At 31.8% G+C, this 22,162-nt stretch overlaps 2 protein-coding genes across 3 annotated transcripts in view; one reads left to right on the forward strand and one right to left on the reverse strand.

The window, feature by feature from the left end:
* Positions 1-22,162, reverse strand: part of LOC145314049 (uncharacterized) — a 29,600-nt gene that overhangs the window by 7,129 nt on the left and 309 nt on the right. For both annotated transcript variants that reach the window (XR_013877612.1, XM_080153789.1), the window contains exons 2-13: positions 16,341-16,391; positions 15,817-15,906; positions 15,176-15,288; positions 14,159-14,246; positions 13,546-13,639; positions 12,604-12,816; positions 11,744-11,867; positions 9,953-10,042; positions 9,093-9,199; positions 8,619-8,705; positions 7,543-7,651; positions 7,068-7,164 (exon numbers count right to left, since the gene is read on the reverse strand). Coding sequence is in view for 1 of the 2 variants with exons in the window: in XM_080153789.1 (XP_080009915.1) it covers positions 7,068-7,164; positions 7,543-7,651; positions 8,619-8,705; positions 9,093-9,199; positions 9,953-10,042; positions 11,744-11,867; positions 12,604-12,816; positions 13,546-13,639; positions 14,159-14,246; positions 15,176-15,288; positions 15,817-15,906; positions 16,341-16,391 (1,263 nt within the window). In the remaining variant the exon portion in view is untranslated. The remainder of the gene's footprint in view (positions 1-7,067; positions 7,165-7,542; positions 7,652-8,618; positions 8,706-9,092; positions 9,200-9,952; positions 10,043-11,743; positions 11,868-12,603; positions 12,817-13,545; positions 13,640-14,158; positions 14,247-15,175; positions 15,289-15,816; positions 15,907-16,340; positions 16,392-22,162) is intronic.
* LOC145314047 (uncharacterized) lies at positions 20,923-22,132 on the forward strand. The gene is made up of 3 exons (XM_080153783.1): positions 20,923-21,088; positions 21,391-21,569; positions 21,779-22,132. Exons 2-3 carry the CDS (start codon positions 21,410-21,412, stop codon positions 21,931-21,933), a joined length of 315 nt encoding a protein of 104 aa, XP_080009909.1. The 5' UTR covers positions 20,923-21,088; positions 21,391-21,409; the 3' UTR covers positions 21,934-22,132.

Below are 22,162 nucleotides of genomic sequence, written 5' to 3' on the forward strand. Positions count from 1 at the left end.
ATGCAACATACATAACAATATTATGTTTATGTTGTTATTATAAAAGTATCAAGATCATACAACCTTTAGTAGAAAAGTTAAATAGAGAGTGGGAGAAATACCTATTCAAATAATATGATGCAAAGTCTAAGAAGCTCCTAGTCGGACATAATATATGTAAGACGAAATTATTAGATTCCAATTTTGTTTATGTACTTAAGTACATATAGTAACTCCGTTATTTAATTTTCATTTACTTTAATTTAGAGGCAAATAGGTAAAATTTGGCTGTTACCAAGGGAGGGATTGGACATTGGACTGTAAATTACACAGTAACCAAAAGTTTTTTGATGTCGATTTCTTATTCACTGGCTTTAAAACTTCAGATACTATTTGTAAAAGTTTATTTAGTTAATTCAAGTACTAGCAGTGCTTTAACTTTTCAACCAACGAATCTGCTTCGCAGAACGGATAATTTTGTTTATCATTGGGGATGTACATTAATTTATTGTCCATTGTCTTATCACTTTAAATCCCAGGTTGTTACTAAAAGCTCTCAACTTCAAATAGACTACAAATTACGTTTAAACATTTACATCAGTAACAAGGGATAAATGACAGACCCTCAAACAAATCCTTATATACACGTAACAGGATGTTTACTAGTGTATCTGTGTAGATTAAGATCTCACTAACCACTAGACCTTAATGGTTCACCTTTACGGTGAAGCTGCTTTCCATGAGTCTGTACATTAAACTGTAAATTACACTGGTATCTAAAGTTTTAGAACCACGTTATCCTATCATATGACTGAAAACTATTGCCTAGCGAATTTTGAATAGTTTGTTTCCATTTTATTTCACAAAAGGTTAATCAATGGAGATGTATGTTAAATACAGACTGGCCAGCCAATTTTGAAAATAAAAAACGTACATAACGTACACAAAAAAAATACGTTACGTACATAAAAAAAAGTAAAAAACGTACAAAAACGTACATTCCTAATAAAAATAAGTTAAATAATTTCCTAGTTACCTATTATCAATACATTTAAGTCTACTAGCAGCTACCTGTAAAGGAAAACCATAGCGAACTGACAGACACAAGATATCCTATTACTCTATTTAAAAGAACTAGCGTCTACGCTCCTAAAGGCCTCTAGGGGCACTTGAGGAGGGGAGAGTTGAATTCAATAAAAAAACATGGATGACAACATACATAAGTAGCGAAGCTCAAAAGTTATTTATAGACATCTGGAAAAAAATTAACTTAAAATCAGTGAGCAATTAAAATTCATTTTTGGGGGGAGGATGTAGTTTTTTTTTTTCTAAAGTCAATTTCTCTTAGGAGGGTGGATGGTGATACTCTTCCCCAAAATAGTTATAAAACTTCCAAAAACCTATGAGAGGCTATCCTGTTAAGGAGAACCATATCAGTTCCGTGGTTAGCGAGATTCTTTGGTTCAAACAAACAGACATCCTGTTATTATGTACAAAGTATATCCTATTATAAGGACCAGCGACTACGCCCTTAGAGGCCTCTAGAGGAACTTGATTAGGGGGGGGGGGGGGGAGTTGAATTCAAAAATCCATTTTTTTTATTTAAAAATAAAAAGTAAGAAACAAGCATGACAACATCCATAAGTAGCGAAGCTCAAAAGTTATGGATGGAAATCTGGGAACTATATAAACTATAGAGTAGTGTCGTAAAAAATAAGCATTTAACTTATTTAAATAAATCACAAAACCTTTTAAAAATATATAATAACGTGAAAATTTAGGAAAAAATCAGCCCCCCAACCAATAAGCAAATCTCAATGAAATTTAGTGGAAGTATTAAGAATGAAAACTAATACAATCCCTGAAAATTACAACCGTCTATCAGGAATATGAGTAGAGAAAATCACAAAAACCTATACATCTAGGAATCGATCTAGCACTGCAACAAAAAGACAAACCTTAAAGAAACTTTTTGAAAATATGTAGAATGTGAATTTATTTATTCCCTGAAAATTTCAGCCGTCTATCTTAAATAGAAGTCGAGAAAACCATGAAAAAAAGAAAATCTAGGAATAGATCTAGCACCCCAACCAAAAGGCAAATCTCAATTAAAATATGTAGAATGTGAACTTATTCAATCAAAAAACAGGAGCCGAGAAATTCACTTTTCTCCGATAGCATAACGGACTGACAAAGTGATTATAGAGTAGCTTCGCTAATAAATTTTTTAGTGAGGGAGGGGGGAGTAGACCACCCCCATTTCTGATTTCAATTTTAAAAAGAAAGAAAAAATAGGGGAAGGGTGGTGATTTTTTTCTAAGAGTAATTTCTCTTGGGAGGGTGGTTATACCCTCTCCCAGGACCTATGATAAGCTACCCTGTAAAGGAGAACCATATCGGTTTAGCGGTTAGCAGAGAGACATACATCCTGTTATTACGTACTAAGTATATTCTATTAAATAAAGTAATAAGTTTTTTGTCTGATGCTTAAGTTTTTCATAACTACTTCACACAGTTACCAAGATGGTTTTAAACTATTTTTTTATCATTTTGAATACAGGTTCTTGAAGGGATATGGAAGGACAGAGAAAATAGCCTACAACCTCACAAAGATCATGTCGGTTCAGCAGTTAGCGAGATTCTTCGTTACAGAAAAAAAGGATTTATAGGATAAACATATAATAGAATATAGGGTTATTTTTTCTATTGCTAAAGATCTCAGAAAATACTAGTCTTTAATACAAAGTAAATCAATGCCTGTCTGTCTAAAGCTTAAGATCTTGCGCTGAACATATAGGGTTGTAATCTTCAGGGAATATATCTACTGGTCCTGTGGTAGTATTAGGCTATTTTCTTAGAGTGTGGGAAACCCACCCCCCAAAAAAAATCAACCACCCCTCAATTTATTTTTGTAAACTAATGCAAATCAGCGGGGTGGGGGAACCCCCACCACACCCTAGGGCGAAGCCTAAATGAAAAAATAATCACAATCTTTTTTTATATTTTTTTTTGACAAATTTCCAACAAACGATTCTATAAAAGAGGGGACGAAGCCTCTAGAGGCTAGGGGCGAAGCCTCTAATCCTAGTAGAAAGTAAAAAGCTTTAAGTGTCCCTCCCCTAAAGAAAATAGCAAAAAAAACATCACAGGACTATTAGGTATATTCCATGAAGAGTATAGCCCAATAGGTTCAGTGGTTACTGAGATATTAAGCTTCTGATATACAGACGGACAAGCAGACGGACAGACATCATTCTACTTTGTATTATAGATAATATACTATTTTTGTAATACTTTTTGTACAAATACAAATAAATATACAAATACTTTTATCCTACTTATATTTGATTCTTATTCTTTAAAAACTGAAGATACCAAAAAATAAGACTTCTTACTCCTAAACTGAGCACCATATGATATCTCGGAAAATTTACCCAAGTATATAAAGAATTTGAAAAAAATTATCGTAAAATCTATTAAAGGGGTAGTTGCATAAAATGCATTTAAACTTGAATTTAGTCAACTGCATATCTCTTTCTGTTCAATAGTTTAAACTAAATCTATAGGACATATATTTCAAATCCATAAATTTAAACTGTAAGTTCTAATAACATATATGCATAATTTACCTACATATTTTTGTTCTATGAAAATTGAAGATATTATTTGATATAATACACCTATTGTTTTTTGCAAAAATTTTCGTACAAAACATACAAATTACTTTTCTGCTAATATTTGATTCTTATTATTTAAAAAAAAACGTAAAACGTACAAAAATACAAATTTCAAAATACGTTACGTACACATAACAAAATAACGTCCAGAACGTACACAGATTCGATGCGTAACGTACAAAACGTACAAAACGTACACTCTGGCCAGTCTGTAAATAATCATTCATGGTCATATCCCTTAAGATCCCTACTAGTACTAACTAAAGATATATCCTTTACTAATTTACTCGATCAACAAAAGTTATTTTAAAGATTTATCATTATATTTACTGCTCTTATTTAATTTAAATGTTATTACTACGCTACTATTGTACAGTTTATGTTCCTTGTTCAAAATTCTTTTTACTTTTGATATTCATGTTGAAAGCTTCCATTACGGTGCAGTGTTATTTTATTTTCATACGATAAAACAAATATTTATAAAACATTGTTAGCCTAGTGTGTGTGTGTGTGTGCCTAGTAAAGATGTATAATCCAGACAATTACCTAGCCCAACTGGTGGAGACCCTTTTACTCTGCTAGTAACTTACTTTTTGTTCTTTGTAGGGACTCGGCTGTGTTTTCATTTCCGACGTTATTGGCTGATTTCAAAGACCCAATACAAGATCAGGTCAGGGTCCCCACCTTATGGGCGAGTTTAATAAAATCCCACTAAATTATTTTACTTTAATTTTAATTAATCTATACAAGAGAAGGTTTATAAAGAGGAGTATTTTAACAAAATATAGCTCAATTATTACAACTTTTCTGAGATAAAAGAATATTTTAAAAGATTAATAATGTCGTTTTTCTTTTTTTTCAATTTTACTTTTTTTCCAGGGGCGTTTTCTCGTTGGAGGGTGTAAGTATCAAAATATTTAAAGCCTTTAATAAATTTCCCTGTAATGGAAACCCATATACTAAGCTACAGACAGACAACCTATTACTTTCACAAATAAATTAATATGTCCCCTTTTGATTTATGTTATTATTCAGCGCTGACTTAAAATCAACAATCAGGGAATTCAAATTAAATAGTCTTTTCTTTTTCTTGCTATTATTTTATCCTATGTTGTTTTTTTAAAATAGCATCCATTACAAACAATTTTAAAATCTACACGACATAAAATTATGAAGGAAGTCTTAACAATTCAGGTTTTTGTACAAAAATATAATTCTATAAAAATACCTATCTGTTTTAGAAAAGAAATTTTATCAATAAAAAATATTTCCTTAAATAGTGCATCCAAAAGCTAATACATACCTAAATAACAAAATTTTTATTTAAAAAAAGGAACAGAAATGTTCTTTGATGTAAAGTTAAAGAAAATCTTAAAAGGAGATATTATGTAAAAAAAGAGTAGGGTAAGGGGGGGGAAGTTTCGGTAAGGGGCTATTCTCGGTAATTTCGACCTACCTTCATTAAATGACCTTTTTCTCCATGTTCCTTTCAAATGACAGAAAAAAACATAAAAGCAAATTTGTTCCTTATTAAATTGCCTACAAAAAAGTATAAAATGAATTTTTTGTGAGATGAATATTAAGGGTACTTATTGGGTCTCAAAGTCGGACGAAAAATTTTTTTTTTCCAAAAATTTTTTAGTAGGTGTGTAAAGATCGACCTACACAAAAATTGGTAAGACCTAGAGCTGATCTGAAAAACTTTTTGAACTAGAAATTGCCCGCTTTTTCCAAATCCGTTGAGAGCTTTAAAATCGGGTTAATATTTTTTTCAAAAATGACCAAAGTTGGCGCCGGGGGAAAAATCGGTAATTTCAAAAGAAATTAAAATTCAACTTTTAAGGTCATGTTTTCATGTTTTCTTTTGTCAAATCTATTATTCCATATGGACTTTTTAAGAATTAGGCCTAAAAATGAATAGAACAGATAAAAAACAAAAAAAAATTAATTTTATTTTTTGAATCAAAATTTTGCGAGGAAAAAATCAAAATTTCTGGTCCTTTGAAAAAAAAATATTTTTGACATAGGAGGAATAGTCCGATCTTTATGAATTTTTTTGTGGTTAATCCCAATCACCTATACTAATTATGATTTATTACGCTTGTTTGGTCGTTTGGCCTTTTTTCATCGATTTTTTTAAGGTTAAAATGTAGTCAAGATTTTTTGCAAAGATGACACTTTTGCTTCAAATTCAATTTTTGAGGTCAATTTTTAATCAATTTTCATGTTTTTTGGGCTAAATCTATAGTTCAATGTGAGCTTTTTTAGGATCAGGCCTAAAAAGTAATAAAATACGTTTTTTTCTTATATTAATTTTAAGTTTTTAAAAAAAAAATTTTCGAAAAAAAAAATCGAAAATGAAACTTTTTGTGGATAATCCCTATAACCTATACTAATTATGATTATTTATGTTCGACTGGCCGTTTGGCCGTTTTTCATCGATTTTTTTTAGGTTGAAAAAAATTACCGATATTTCCCCCGGTGGTGGGGAAATATCGGTAACTTTTTTGCGGTCAATTTCGGCCAACTTCTAAAAGTCCTAGGATAATGTCCTTTTAGGACCTGATAGTCCTTTCCGTAAGCTTTCTACTGGTCTTGGTTTCATTTGAAAATATTAATATTTACCCCATTTTTTTTCAAAAAAACCGAAAAAAAACCGAAATTTCCCCCCCCTTACCCTAAAAGGAAAGGTTTTGATTAAAAATAAAATGTACCATAAGCAAGCTTTCCTGAAAATCAGAACCTTAACGATCCAGCGATTCGTAAGATTTTGGAGGTTGTTAATATTTTGAATTATCAACTTATTAGTAAAGTCCAAGTGTAACTCCCCAACATATCATTTGAAGTGAGGAATTTTTCATTATTCATGAAAGCATCCATTAATATCCGTTAAGAAAACAGGGATTTCATATTTTTGTACGTTGTGGTTTTACTTTTAGAAAGTAGAAAGGTTTAAAAGTAAAAAGAAAGATAATGGCCGATAAATTGATGTAAAATCTCAATGATGATGCACAAAATTACCCCTGCTACCTATAGATTACAAATAGTGGTAGTAGTGAAAATTTATTATTTCTTACCACATTCTAGATAATAAAGTAAAAGAATAGAGGGTACACAATAATATGTAACTCTACTTTTGGGGTAGAGACCCTGTACCGACTTTCAATTGAGTATTTGAATATCGGCCAATAGCGTTGAAAATATAAACAAACCCAAGTCACTACAAACGAGCAGAAAGCAATTTGATAGCAAACGGAAAAGGTCTCAACCACTTTTGCCAGGTAGTTGTCTGGGTTAAACTTTTATTTGATTAATAATACCTGTTCCATAGTTAATCTGGCGAGTTCACCGGCCATCACAGCTGAACTCAGGTCAATGAAAAGCAGGTACATTATAAATAATAAATAATACCTGTTCCATGGTTAATCTGGCGAGTTCACCGGCCATCACAGCTGAACTCAGGTCAATAGACAGCAGCGTCATCATATACTCTTTTTTCTCTTCAGCACTGAAACAAAATATTAAACTCAAATGTTTATGCTTTTTATGTTTCTTGAATTTAACGCCAACAGTTGTTACTGAACCGCACAGAATACATTTTACGGCCTTAGCTTCAAATAATCTTAACCACTTCTTGAGCAAAAATAAACCCCTCCCATCCTTATTAATTTGAAATGATAGTTTCCCTTTTGTTATTTGTTATTTCTGGTCATGTTAAGTTAGGTTATATTGGGAACTGGGTAGCCCTGCAGGGTTAGGGCACCGCAGGCATAGGCCCTGCAGGAGTTAAACGTAGGGACAAAATACTAAGTCCCATTTTAATAATTTTTTCATAGAAAAAACAAGCCTTATTGTTACTAAAATTATGACAAAAAAAACTACTTACGTAATATTAGTGTTCTTCTCATTTGTGATAAAGTCAACAAAATCAACAATTAAGTCTTCTGGAACATCTATATTTGTTGTCAGGGCTTCCACGATTTTATTGGTTTCTCCTAATTTTCATGGATAACGGAATAAGTAAAAATGTGCCCCTTACATTGTTTTTTGTTCAAGTTAGATCAACATTAATATGGACTTAAAGAGTAAAATGATTAAAGAACTGGAAAAGGGAAGGTAAATTATCCAAACTTCCAAAGGGATAAGACAATTGACGATGAAGGGAATAGCAGCTTACGCAATAATCCGTAAAATTGTGAGCAAGCTTCCAGTCAAATTCGATTAATATTAGGTCTAACTGTTCTTAATGTTGACCAAACGCATATTAAATGCATATTTAAAGACTGTTTGATCTAATAAGAGCATTTGACTGGAATGTTACTCACAATTTTACGGATTAAGCTACTATTCCCTAAATGTACATAACTAATGCTGTTAAGTAAACTTACCCCTTCTATAAATAAATGAAACACCAATCGATCATAATTTAATAAAACTACCAAAAGTTTTCAAGCCAATGAATAAGTAAACGTTATCATAAAAAAAAAGGGGGGGGGGGTTAATGCAACCATCTCGTAATCAATGTATAAATGGCACTTCGATCTGAAATTTTGCATGAGTAATCCTTGGTAGGTAAATTTTCCCTCAAACGAACAAAAAGTTAAAAAAGTAACGGCTAACGGCTCGGCCGTTCAGTCGTTTTTTTTTGGCTATTTTTAAGATAAATCAGTCATAAATTACGTAGGAATTAACTTTTAGAAACATATTTTTGCTTAAATCCCGTGAAAAATGATACAAAAAAAACATTTTTAGATTTCTAGTACCAGTATCTACCGGCTAGAACCACTTGAAAACGTTTTGGAGCAGCAAAGAATATTATGTGGAGATAGGTTTCTTGATGATTAGCCTTGAAAATAAGCTAAAAATGGCTAGTGTAAAAAACAGTCAAAAGTCCCCCTCCATCCCTAATAATCAACCACCGTCTAATAGCTATAACCAATTTTCTTATTCCATTACGCCTGCCTTTTTCATATAGTTTAGGAAGGGTCTGGTATAGACTGAGAGCACCAAAAGTTGCTACAGAATTGTTGCTTTGACTGTAACCCAGACCTAAAAAGTTAAAGTATACACTTCGGGTCATCACATAAAAATCATCGGGTCATCTTTAAAAACATGCGTTTTGTAAGATAAGTGTTTTTTTGGTATAGTTCATCTTATAAAGTAGTAAAGTGTTTGGCTAAAGCTTAAGATCTCAATAAAATATTAAACTAAATGATTTCTTCTTTTTAAAGAAGCTTCACATATCTTCCTTTCTTCAGTCCATTTCATCTTTAGATTCTTCTTCCTCCTTCTTATCACTTTGAATTTAGAGTCCTTAGATGGGATGGTGCAGCCGCTATGAATTCATATATTATAGTTCATATTATAGTTATAGTTATAGTATATAGGTATTAACTCCTATTTGCCTATCCATCCCAACTAAATTTACATACTAACCTATAAATTCATCTAGTTGTTTATCCAGGTCTGTGACAGAACCAAAGGCAATCCTTCCTCCTCCCACAATAAAGAGGTTATCACAAACAAAGTACAGTCCTCGACCCCTGAAAATGTAGAGAATTTATTACAACTTGAAATACCTCACAGTTTCAGGCGCTTTCCTCCAAAATGCCTGGCGAGCAAAGAAACTATGCCTCATCCCCTGCGGGACCTATACTTACGATGCCCTAACCCTGCAGGGCTACTCTGAGCCTGACCTAAACTAAACTAAAATAAAAAAAAAACACTATATACAATTTCTCCATATATTTCAATCTATTTCAAAATAAAGAACAGATGTTCCGTGCTAGATTAGGCCCGTTGAGGGAAAACAACTAAGATTTTCTTTTCTCTTCTCAAACAAGGACAACTATAACCACCAGTAACACAAAATGTAGAAAATTTTATAACATATTAAGTATAAGTATTGTTAAAAAAACCAGTTTGTAAAGTAACAAAGCATTTCTTCGCTGTAATTGCATGTTCGTTCAGACATAATGACAGGAACATACCCTATTTATATTGCAGCAACGCTAATAAAAAACAATCCTCAACAAATATTAGTTATCTAACGCATCGCATTATAGACAGCTTTCCGCGGATATTAAAATTAAATATTTTCAGATGAAAACCAGAATCCCGGGCTTTCATCCTCTCGGGTCTAACAAAACTGGTATTAGTTTTATGATTTTAATATTCGTGGAAAATTGTCTGCAATACGATGATATACATGATTTTTAAGTATGGCTGAGAACCGGTTTTAATTCTGCGGATATTTATGGGTTTCGAAGCCATACTGAAAATATTTTTTTACTCACTTGTGAACTGTAGTTTTCAGGGTAGCTTCTGATGAGACAAATTGGAATTGTATTGAGATGATCTTCAACTTTCCACCATCTTCACCATGCCTAAATACATTTTTTATTTAAATACCTTTTTGTCCTAGGAATCGTTACTCAAAAATCAGATTAATATGATAATTACATCGTACAAAAAATGTTGTCAAAAAAGGTAAAACATCGATATGTTTCAAATGAACGTACTTAATTCCTGGTAACGATTTTAGAGTTGCTACGCTTCTAACTCGAACACCATGGTTACATAACTTATGGGATAAGACAATGCACGATAAATTGATACGACAAAAATACATTTTCTATTGATCAAAATTAGTTGTGGAAAAGTTTGTTCACTGCTATATTTAACAACTTTATGAAGATTTACTTAAAAGTCCAAAAAGTTTTATGAATGCATAATATATATTTACGACAACAACAAAACAAAGTAGATAATATTACAACAGAAGCTTAACTTTCTAATATTCTTAAATAATATTGTTTTCATCAAGGTATTATAATCAGAAATCTTAAGGGATAAGACAATGGCTGATAAATAATATACACAAAATTACCCAATCATTTCAATTAGTGGTTGAAACGTTTGAACACAACTTAATTAACCAATCAATCAAAATTCAATAAAAGTCCCCAAAGTTATTATGCCAATGAATAATATAACGTTCTTAAGACTTTGGGAAATAATGTAATAAACAGCCCAATGTCCCCTCACTCCCTGTATTATAATATATTGGTTTTATTACACAAATTCTCAGTACTAACAAAACACGGATGACAACATGCAAAAGTAGCGAAGCACAACAAAAATCATTCGATTGTCACAGACATAAAGAAAGAAAATCTAAGATAAATTCTTTTTCAAAAAATTACAAAACCTTTATAAGAAAAGTATCTGTCTTTTGTAGCTTGACTGACAGACCGACCTACCGAGAATATTATGCCTATACTACATGCTTATTTGTACAGGGAATCGTCAACAAAAATTGATCAAAAGCAGTCTTGAAAAATCACATTTCCCTTATAAGAACGGACATACAAAGTGAATCTTATGTTAGCCACTTAAGAGCAAGGATTGAAAGGACAAAGGCAGATAAATAAATCTGCATCCCTATCTTTCTTCCACTTTTTTTGGGCAATATAAAGCCTTTTTTCTTAAGTAGTTTTTTAAATCCTTTATTATTTTCTATAAAGTAAAACAAATATTAATCAATGATAAGTTATTCTGCAAAAAATATTGATTCAATATTGTTGTTATTTTCAAATTCGTACTTTAACCAAGAAAATAAATATATTCTTAAAAACAAAACGTTATTCATCTTATGAATTCATGAAATTTTTTGGAAGCAGGTGCTAAGTAATTGTCAAGTAATATATTTTTAAAATGGTAGTCTCTACCAGAGAGGAAGGGTACATTGAGCTGTTTGTTACACTAGATCCCAACGTTTTATAGTAACGTTTTCTTACTCGTATAACAAATTCTAAGACTTTTATTGAATTTTGATTGGTAAGTTCATTGAGTAGTGTCCAAACGTTTCAACCACTAATTGTAATCTAAAGAAGGGGTAATTTTATTTATCATCATTGGGAGGATTTTCATCAATATATCGGCCATTGTCTCATCCCTTTAGTCTTCTGAGATTCCACACTTTTAAATAAGTTGTATATTGGTCATAGTTTTAGCCAGCTGTGAGTATAATTTCATTAGAGTACATGAAATCTGGTGCAACATCCAAGTATAAATATATCGATTACCTGGAACAAGTAATTGCATAGAAATCTTTTGAGATGGCGCAAATTTCTGAATCATAACAGTCAGGTTCTGTGAATACAGTTCTCCAATCCAGCTCATCAAAGTTTTCTGTGTACAGAATTTCACCTAAATATGTATATCCTATCATATAAAGTAGTAAGGTTTTTTTATGTTTAATAGCAAGCAGGTTCTGTGTATACAGTTCTCCAATCTAGCTCATCAAAGTTTTCGGTATACAGAATTTCACCTAAATATGTATATATTAAAATTGATAACAAGAACTGTTTACCTACAAAATTGCACAATAGTTAATTTATAGACATCCTACCGCAGATAATAAAATAAAAAATTGTAATTAAGCTTATTTTGGTTGGCCCGAGGATATAGTCCATAATAGAACACGATACATGATTTTTCAGTCTAGCCAAGAGACGGTTCTTAATCAGCAGACATCTTTTATCTTAAACTAATAATTAAACGTTCTAGGGATTTTGGCTGCGAATTTTTAATCATTTACAGCTACGGATTTTCATCTATTTTTTAAATATCTGTTTCTTGCGGCTTAGGTTAAGTGTGAAAATCTGAATATGGCGGCTGCGGCTGAATTTTTACAAATTAACTGACAAAGGTAAATGTCAGGACAAATAGTCAAACTTATTAGTGCATTTTCCTGTATGGATTAGATCCGGTTCTCAGCCATACTAAAAATCATGTATAAGCACTGTATTAGAGACAATTTACAATAAAAATCATAAGATACATACCAATTTTACCCCCTAACAAGACGGGTTTTAATCTTATAACTTTAAATTTTAACATCCGCGGAAAGCTGTCAATAATGAATTGCGATAAATAACTATACCTGTCTTTTTCCAGAGCAACATGTAGGCAGGTTCATCAGTAAAAACTCTCCCTGCATAAACATTCCACGACAAAAAATCCTCCACACGTCCGAGGATATTGGATTTCACCCCAGTTATAACAGGTTTTTCCTCTCCAAGGGTCAGACGCCCATAGGTCAATTTGAGCTCCCCGGTGGAGGTCTTGGAGACAAGGATAATAGAAGATACAGGACCTAAGAAGGATTTTTAGATATTAGATAGCGGTTTCCCCTCAAAGTGCCAAGTCAAACACAGAAAACCCAAAAATCCTTTGTAGTTTTTCGAGTGTTTGTATTAAAGGTCAGTTTTTTGCACCTGAGGCAAGGGTGTATATTCTGCACAAGATTCATTTTCCCCTGTTGCAAAATTTAAAAAAATTTTCTAGTATTTATTCGAATCCGGTGGATAGGAACCGGTTCTCATCCATACGAAAAAACTATGTCTAGCATCGTATTATATCCAGTTTTCTACGAATATAGAAATGTACAATCATAAGATAAAAACCAGTTTTTCAGTACATTCTATATCCGCGGAAAGCCGTTTATAATACGATACAAGAAATAACTATTCTCCTCCTGGTTTTTTCCAGCAAGGAAGGGGGGAAAATGGAAAAAAAATTATTTTATTCATATTATCACCCCCCCCCCCCCCTTTAGCAGGGTCAATTTTGCAGAATATACACCCATGACCTAAGGTGTAAGTCCTGCAGGGGTAAGCACAGTATAAAACTAACACCCCCCCCCCTCCCCCCACTTATTTTTAACTTAAAAATAAGAAGGGTTTCTGTTATTATTTATTATGATTTTAACATGACTTTTTAGGATTATGAAATTCTTAGGTTTCCTCTTTTATTTATGGTGTTAACCTTATCTATTGACTATTTCAAATATTATTTTAAGTGCCTTTGGAAAGAAACGTTTTACCTTCTTCAAATGGAAAAGCGTCCAAAAGTGTTTCTGTGTTTGTGTCAAGAATAGGAATTGAGTACCATTCTTCTGGGTTACCTTCCTTATGTCCCTAAAACATAATACAATTATAGTTAGAGATATAAGAGAAAAACAAACAGACACCTTATTATACAAAAGTTCATCTTTTATTATTCTAACTTGGGTTATCATCCTATAATTTTTTTTTATTAAAAGCTCTCAAAACTAATGGTTAATATTTACAACAAAATAGATATTACTGTCAATCAACATAAGTATAGACTTATTGTTAACGGTAAAAATCTCAAAAAAATCTATGAACTTTAAAGGCGTGAATGCGCGAAAATTACGTATTTTACACTTGATTTCTTCATTCAAGCTTTTCCTGTGCATCATTGGATCTGTGCTATTTCTTATTATATACACACCTTTATATGTGAGTCCCTTATAACGTTGTGTGGGAAAAACATGTACGTTCAGCATTTGGCAGCTAGCAGCTTTTAAGAACATATATTTTTTACGGATTATTGATCCCAGGAACATTTATACCATGAACTTCACCAGGTCCGATTTACTGGCCTTGAGGATACAATTACAAAACTGGTTTTACCTTTACTAATCCTATTGAAGAGCCGACAGTACCATCTACAAATACAACCAAATGGTCATCTTTCAAAGTCACCAGTGTGAATACTTTCCTGAAAAGCACATACAGATAAGTACCTAACTAGAGATAATAACATATGATATATCAAAATTATTTTTCCGAGAATACAAGGATCATTAGGGATAAGACAATGGATGATAAATTGCTTTACATCTCCAATGATGTTTAACAAAATTGACCTTTCTGTATATTCAAATTATTGGTTGAAAGGTTCGAACTTTCTATGTACTGAAATAATCAATAAAAATTTATTATTAGTACCCAAAATTTTGAAATAACACATAGGATATAGCATTGATAAAACTTTGAGTAACAATGTTCCGTCCCTCTCTGTGAAAATATTAAATTAAAATGCCGAAAATTTGGTTTCATGTGAAAGGGAAAGGACTAAAGGTTTATTTAAGTAAGGGGGGGGGGGGAGTTTTGACACATTTGCGTAAACAGTGAGTATAGGATTTATCTTTGGACTGAGAGGATAGGTTATTAGGGATAAAATCATTCTTATATGATGAATTTCCCCCAGATTTAGGGTTTTTTGGACAGGCCTCCAGGTTCCGGAGCTCCAGGCCTCCAAGTGGTCTCTGTACAGGTAAAAATGAAAAAAAATTTTTTTTTAAAGAGTTAGATGTCAGCTTATGAGACAAAATATGTAGGTTTTTTCTTAAAATATGTGAATAACAATCAAAAAGATGCATATTTTGTACAGAGACCACCTGGAGGCCTGGAGCTCCGAAACCTGGAGGCCTATCCAAAAAATCTTAAATCTGGGGGAAATTCATCATATAAGAATGATTTTATCCCTAATAACCTATCCTCTCAGTCCAAAGATAGAGCCTATACTCACTGTTTACGCAAATGTGTCAAAACTCCCCCCCCCCCCCCCCACTTATTATTAAGTAAAAGTATTTTAAAAACTACGTGGTAAAATCCAATTCTTTAGAATATTTATTATTATTTTACCTGGAAAGAGTAATTTTTTCGAAATAAGCCAGTTTGCTGCCAAGATTGTTGACTGCAGCTAGAGAAGATCCATCATAGGCAATTACACAGTTGCAAGGTGCAGGGAAAATATCCTAAAGAAAAGAAAAATTATCAAGGTTGACAACATCCATAAGTAGCGAAGCACAAAAATATCATGGAATGGAATGAGATATACAAAATATATTCAATTGTCAAAACAAAAAAAAAGAGAGAAAATGCAAAAAGAAAATCACGTAACCTTTAAAAAATTAGGTTTATATCTTTTGAAGCATGTCCGACAGACAGACGAGAAAATTTAATTTCCCCCGTAACGTAACAGACTAACTTGACGGATAATCTAAGTAAATTAGAGTAACTTACTTACTTATAACTTTACTCTATTAGCTAAAGCAATGACTAATGAAAAGCATGAACCAAGGAAGCAAATAATATTAATTCAACATTTGGTATAACTTAAATTTTAAGTCTCTTAGTAAGGTTTTTTTTCTTGAGATGATTTCTCTTGGTAGATACCTTTCCTTTTATAGTTATAAACTTTTAACGGAACTTGGGTAAACTAAACACACGCACAGACAAAAAAATAAACATCCTATTTCTTTTATACAAGGATAATAATTTACCTGATTACTAGCTGCTGAAATCACAGGTTGATTTGGAGATGAATACCAGGATTGCAATATTGCACTCTCGGAAACTTTCATCACCAAAACCTAAATAAATTAAATGTAAATATGAAGCTGGATATGAGATGGGCGGTCATTTCTAAGGCGTCATTGGGGTTGCAATAACATAAGATCTAAAGTGATCAATCAGAGAACCTAAGGGCATCATTGGATTATAAGGGGATAATATTTACAGAGACACTGAGTTAAGTAACATCAACCCTTTGATTACATGCACGACCTTTGTCAGGAAGCCCTGACTATGCATACTAGTGAGTGTGAGTTTCCCCTGTGTACGGGCCAGGGCATTCCCTCTTATCTCACTTTTATTTGTAAAGCAGCAGTATTTGCCATTTTTATGTATCTAGCATGAATATATTAGGACAAGACTCGAACCCTAGTTACCCTACAGCAAGTAGGCACGCTATCATTTACGCTAATGTAAATTTAAAAAATTACCCGATAAATGGAAGACGACTTACCTTGTTGTTTTGTATAATTAAAATGTGTCCATCCTCGTCTCCAGCTACCACCTGAAATAATAATGGATTTAGAATTACTTGGATCTTACACCAGATTATCTTGTACTCTAATTAAGTGTAGCTGGCTGAAATAAGATCCCTCCCAATTCACCCCTTTACCCCGTTCCTTTCCCTCCTACTGGATGAACGAACTGATCAAGAAATTATGTCAATGTTAGCAACCCTGTAATAATAAACAAAAAGGTTCCTTCTGTAGATTAAAATCATTGTTACTGTTAGAAAGTTTAGAAATTAATAAGTTTGGATCCAACTATCACAATTTAATGAAGTACCCAAAGTTTAGAGCCAACGAATAGGAGAGAAAACATTGATATAAAACTTTGGGTGACAACCCTGTAACAAATAAAATCTGACAAAAAAAACAGAGGGGTTTATGCGCTTGACTGGACACTTTGAAGGAAACCGCCAAGCAATGAAAAATTGTACACTATGAGAAGAACAAGTCAATTTGATATAGTTGCAACATCTCTAAGTACATTTTATGAAGTTTTAAATTGAACCAAATGACCATAAGAACTGTAGTTAAACCACTCAAGGGTAGGGATACATTTGATGTCCTAATAGTTTATACATATTTCAATAGGTAGTTATTTATCGCATTCCGCAGATTTTTATGCCCGAGGTATTAATATGATTTTTATTTTAATGTTAGTTTGAAGCCATATTGGAATAACTAAATTTCTTATGAATGTGAGTCCCTGTCTTTAAACCCATTACTTGGCCTCTGAAGAGGTATACGATGCCCATTAACATGAGTGTTACATCACATCCACCAAAAGGATGATTCAGCAAATATATATTTAATAAAGTGCTACATCTACTATGAAAAGTAGTATGTTAAGTAAGAGGATTTCCAAATGTCTCCTTCTGTCTTTAGCTTAAAATATTTCCAATCGCTGGATCCCCCCCCCCCCCCTCCAGATTTCGATAACTACTGAACCGATTATGTTCTTCGTTTTAGAGAAGCTTCACAGTAGTCCCCGGATATTTATAGCTTTTTAAAGATTAAAGTCTCTGAATGTTTTAGGCAGAATACGAAGCTCCTAAATGGCGTATGTGCTAGTTTATACAAAAAGAACTATAACAAATGAATTAAGACGGAACAAGGAAATTGTATAAGACAAAAGCTTGCTGAGGAAGTAATCAACTTTCAGGTTTATAGCATTAAAAATATCTCTTAATTTATGATCCAATCAAAAGAGAAAAAAATATTGTGGTATTGGTAGAACAAACTCATTTACTGTGGTAGATTACAAGCCTCAAAGTGCATTTTTCAAACAAATTTCATTTTGGTAATTCATACTCAGAGGTTCTACAAAGAGCAACTCATATTTTAATCAATTTGTTTTATTGTGTACTTAAAACGGCTGGACAAACGTAATTTAGAATTTTCAGTTTACGAAATTTTTTTCCATTCTTTTTCTCAACTTTTTTACAAACTACAAGTTTTTTCGGCATTTTGCAATACTACCTAAATTGCGCTTTAAAGTTCATGTGAAGCCAAATTGTAGTTCCTAATGTATGTTCAAAGTATTTTTTGACGCAAAAATAAAATCATAGTTTGTATATCTTATGTAAATTTTGTGTTAAATTTATTTCTAAACTGCTTGAGTTTTGTACCTAACTATTGTGCATATTAATTAAAATTTTTGTACATTGCATAGGTATTAAAGAAAAAATTTAAAATACTTTTATATTACCTACAAAAATAATTGTAAATTAGAATGTTACTTATCTACAGATGTACTTTTGGAAAATATATTTCTTTTTTTTCTCTAAATGTAAATGTAAATTATAGATAGAAGATGCAGAATACAAAACAGGGAAAATATAACAACAAGGATGTTAATATCTGTAAATAGCAAGCACAGAGAAAAATGCATAAATTAAGAAATGGACAATTGATATTGAAATAGAGTTTTATCTAGGGAAATCAAAAGTTTTTTGTATTTAACATTTTGACTACCTATGCCTACAAAATATACGTGTAACAAAGTATTTTTCTTTGTTGATAACAATTGCAACTTAGATACTAGGTAATGTACACTCATGTCTTTGAACCTAAAACTTTGTAAGATTTATTCTTTTCTTAAAATCTATACTTTTGCATTGTCCTAGCACCTTGAAATCAGTGATATCAAGCTTTTGGGAGTTTATAAATTAGGTTTCTTTTAAATATAGATGGACGAACAAAAAGATGTAAGGTCTATACCACACAGCCTTAAAAAAAACATAATTCTAGTTTATTTACAACAACAAAAGAGTGTAAAATCACTAGGTACTTGAAGGATCTTACATCTATTGCTCTCTTTGGTACATAGTCCCTTTCAGGGTTGTATATTCTGTATGGGTTATCCTCCATAGGGGTAAAAAAATAATAAAAATATGTGGGAGGGGGGAAAAGAATAAAATAAAGAGTACCTACTGCAAATATTTATCCCCCTCCTTGAGGGGAAAAATTAGGGGGTAAAATTAGGAGAAAAAAAGGAAAAACAAATCTTGTGCAGATTATACACCCCTGGTCCCTATAGAAGTATGCAATTTCGTGTGGATAAAACGAAGAGCAGCTATGCTCCTAAAAATAAGAAACTGGCCATCGAAGTAATGGGAAAAAGTTTTCTTCAGTAGAAGAAGATCTAATCAGTGTTTTCTCAACTGTCACATTATTTTTACAGGATATCTATCTATCTTCTTAGAGGATATCTATCTAGCATTTTTATAGGATATCTGTCTATCTATTTTTACAGGATATTTCTACAGCAAAGTACACCTCATTTATCTATTCAAATATAATAACTACTAATACCTACTTATAAATTTTAATTCTTTACTTTATTTTTAATTTTTTTTTTGTGAAAACACTCCCTGAAGGCTGTATACCTTACTGGCAAAACCCTTTGTTTGTATCGATCAAGAAAGACAAAAGTAGAAACATTAATTTTATCCAGCGGCGTGTCGGAGCCGTTTAATTTTGATGCAGCTCCGGCTTCTACCTTAAAATTAATATATCAATTTTTGTTCATTATTGAATTTGATAAAATAAAATAAATAATATAAAATATTTTGCTTTTATTTGGTTAAAGCTATATAAAAGTAGAAGGATGTGTGTCTATTTGTTACGTAACAATAGTTTTTCAGTTTATTATATGGAAATAGACCGTTGCCAAATTATAATATTACTTTAAAAAATCATTTTAGCTAATCTGGAGCCGGAGCCGTTTTTCACGAAAAATACGGCTCCGGCTCCACTAAAAATGTTGCTGCTCCCGGCTCCGGCTCCAAAACGCTGATTTTATCAATTTTAATTTCTAGGTATCATTTAACGTATTTTATAAAGATTGACTTATTTTTTGTCCGTTTTTTTATTCAAATCTCAGCAAATTTGTCTTTAAGGTTTGTGCGAATGAATGACTTGTCTCTCTCTCTTGGGATCAATTCTATTACCTATACAATTTTTGCTCATCTATGGGATACTCTAAGTTGACTCAGGGATCTAAAGGGATAAGACAATGGCCGATAAATTGATGTACATCCCAAATGATGTGATACACAAAATTAAACCTCCTATAGTTTAAAATCATTGGTTGAAAATTGAAACGTTTGAACACTATTTTAAACCAACTAATCAAAATTCAATTAAGTTCCCAAACGAATAAGATAAAAGTAATTATAAAACTTTGGGAACTAGTTTAATGTCCCACTCCTCTCCCTGAATACATTTATGAGTTTGAAATTGTAGGATGAGAAAAATTTATCCTTAATCCTTGCAAATTCTGATATTAATACAAGAAAGTTCTGCGACAAGCTTATATGTTTTGCAAAGTCTAATTGGTTATCTGCTGAAAATATCTTTAAAAAAATATTAAAAAGAAATAATCATTTTCTTATATCCGGAAAAAAAATAGGCTAGTCTACGACAATTTTTTGGCTGTTATGTTTGTAAATCCTTTAATTCAGACAAAAATATAAATAAGATATATCCAGAAGGGTGACTGTAAATTAAGTTTTCCAATTCGTTGGCTTAAAAACTTGGGGTATTTTTCTTCAGATCTGTATTGGTTAGTTGAAAGGCTAGCCGTGCAATGTTTTAACCATTAATTCGGGGCTATAGCACTTACACATCCAGCAAATTTACAGTTGATGTATTTTTGGCAAAATGTTTTCTTACTTTTTCTCATGCCATAAATACATCCAACACTGGCATTTACACATCCATACTTTTTCAATTATATGTCATAAATACATCCAACACTGGCATTTACACATCCATACTTTTTTGATGATATGTCATAAATACATCCAACACTGGCAAATACACATCTAGATTAATTTAATTGAATATTTATTTACAATTAATTATATTTTGTACAGTATGTATAGGTCTTAAACTTTTTAGCCTATTTTAGTTACTCTCCCCTATTTACTTCCCTTTTTCTCAAGATGCTCCCTACAAAACATCAATACATTTCCGCAGGTGGTCAAATTATTGCTATATAATATTATAATTTAGATATTTATTGTTAGTTCATTGTTTTATTATGGCAGAGCCAGAGGCTATTTTTTTTGTGACAACAAAAACAACTGGGAACCTTTAGTTGCTGTGAGGCACTTTGTAAGGCCACGATAAGCTGCCGTTATACTTTAAAAGAAGCCGCCCAAGAGACTGATGAAGAACCTCAAATTATTAGGTAAAAGTTTACTACATTTTTATGTTTAATATATATTTGTATATATATAAATATGTAAAATGTATATATCAAAACAGTTGGGGGTTATAAACAATTACATTAGATCTTGTTATCGATTTAAAATATATAATATTGGGATTAAAATAATTGTAATTTACGTTTTGTATTTTAATTAATATATATATTATATATGTATATATCAAAACAGTTGGGGGTTATAAACAATTACATTAGATCTTGTTATTTATTTGTAAAATATATATTATTCCTTTGCAAATTGTAAATTGCGTTTTGTTTTTTAGTATTCCAACTGTGCATATAATGAGTGATGGGAGATTACATCTACCTAGCCCTGCTGAATCAAAAGTCACCGAGACCAAATTTGCCATCCGGGAAGCTATAGAATCCGATCCGCTCTCCTTCATCACCCAAGTTTACGAAGCCTGTGTCGCGACCACACTGAATTCTATCAGAACATCTGGTGAGTATTTTCATTTTATATGTAGCGAAGCTACTTTGTATAAAATAAGATTAAAATATGTAGATATAGAATATATAATCTAGTATTTTCATCATAAATGTATCGACGCTTCTTAAAAAAAGAGAATATTTAATTGGTATAAAATAAGGATTAGGGTTTATAATCAAATTCAATAAACAATAAAAACTAATCTTTTTTTATTTATTAAGGAAATTTAACAATAGAAGTACAGGGATTCAAGGGACAGGACCCCACAATCAATATGGAAGTGGGGGATATGTCTGACTTGTTGGTTGATGATTTTGGTAGACCAATATATAGAATTGTGACAAGGTCAAGATCGTCACAACAATCCATCACATAATGTTTTTTATTTTAACCTGACAAATATATTTTAATTTAAATCTTTAAAATGCTTTTTATTTTAACCTGACAAATATATAATAACTCAAATAATATACAAGTGTGTTTTCTTATTATTTTGTGTTAAATTGCTATGGATGTATAAATGCCAGTGTTGGATGTATTTATGACATATAAATGAAAAAGTATGGATGTGTAAATGCCAGTGTCGGATGTATTTTTGACATATG

The sequence above is a fragment of the Acartia tonsa genome, chromosome 3, assembly GCF_053477335.1.
Source record: "Acartia tonsa isolate MP-2025a chromosome 3, ASM5347733v1, whole genome shotgun sequence".
Lineage (NCBI taxonomy): Eukaryota > Metazoa > Arthropoda > Copepoda > Calanoida > Acartiidae > Acartia > Acartia tonsa.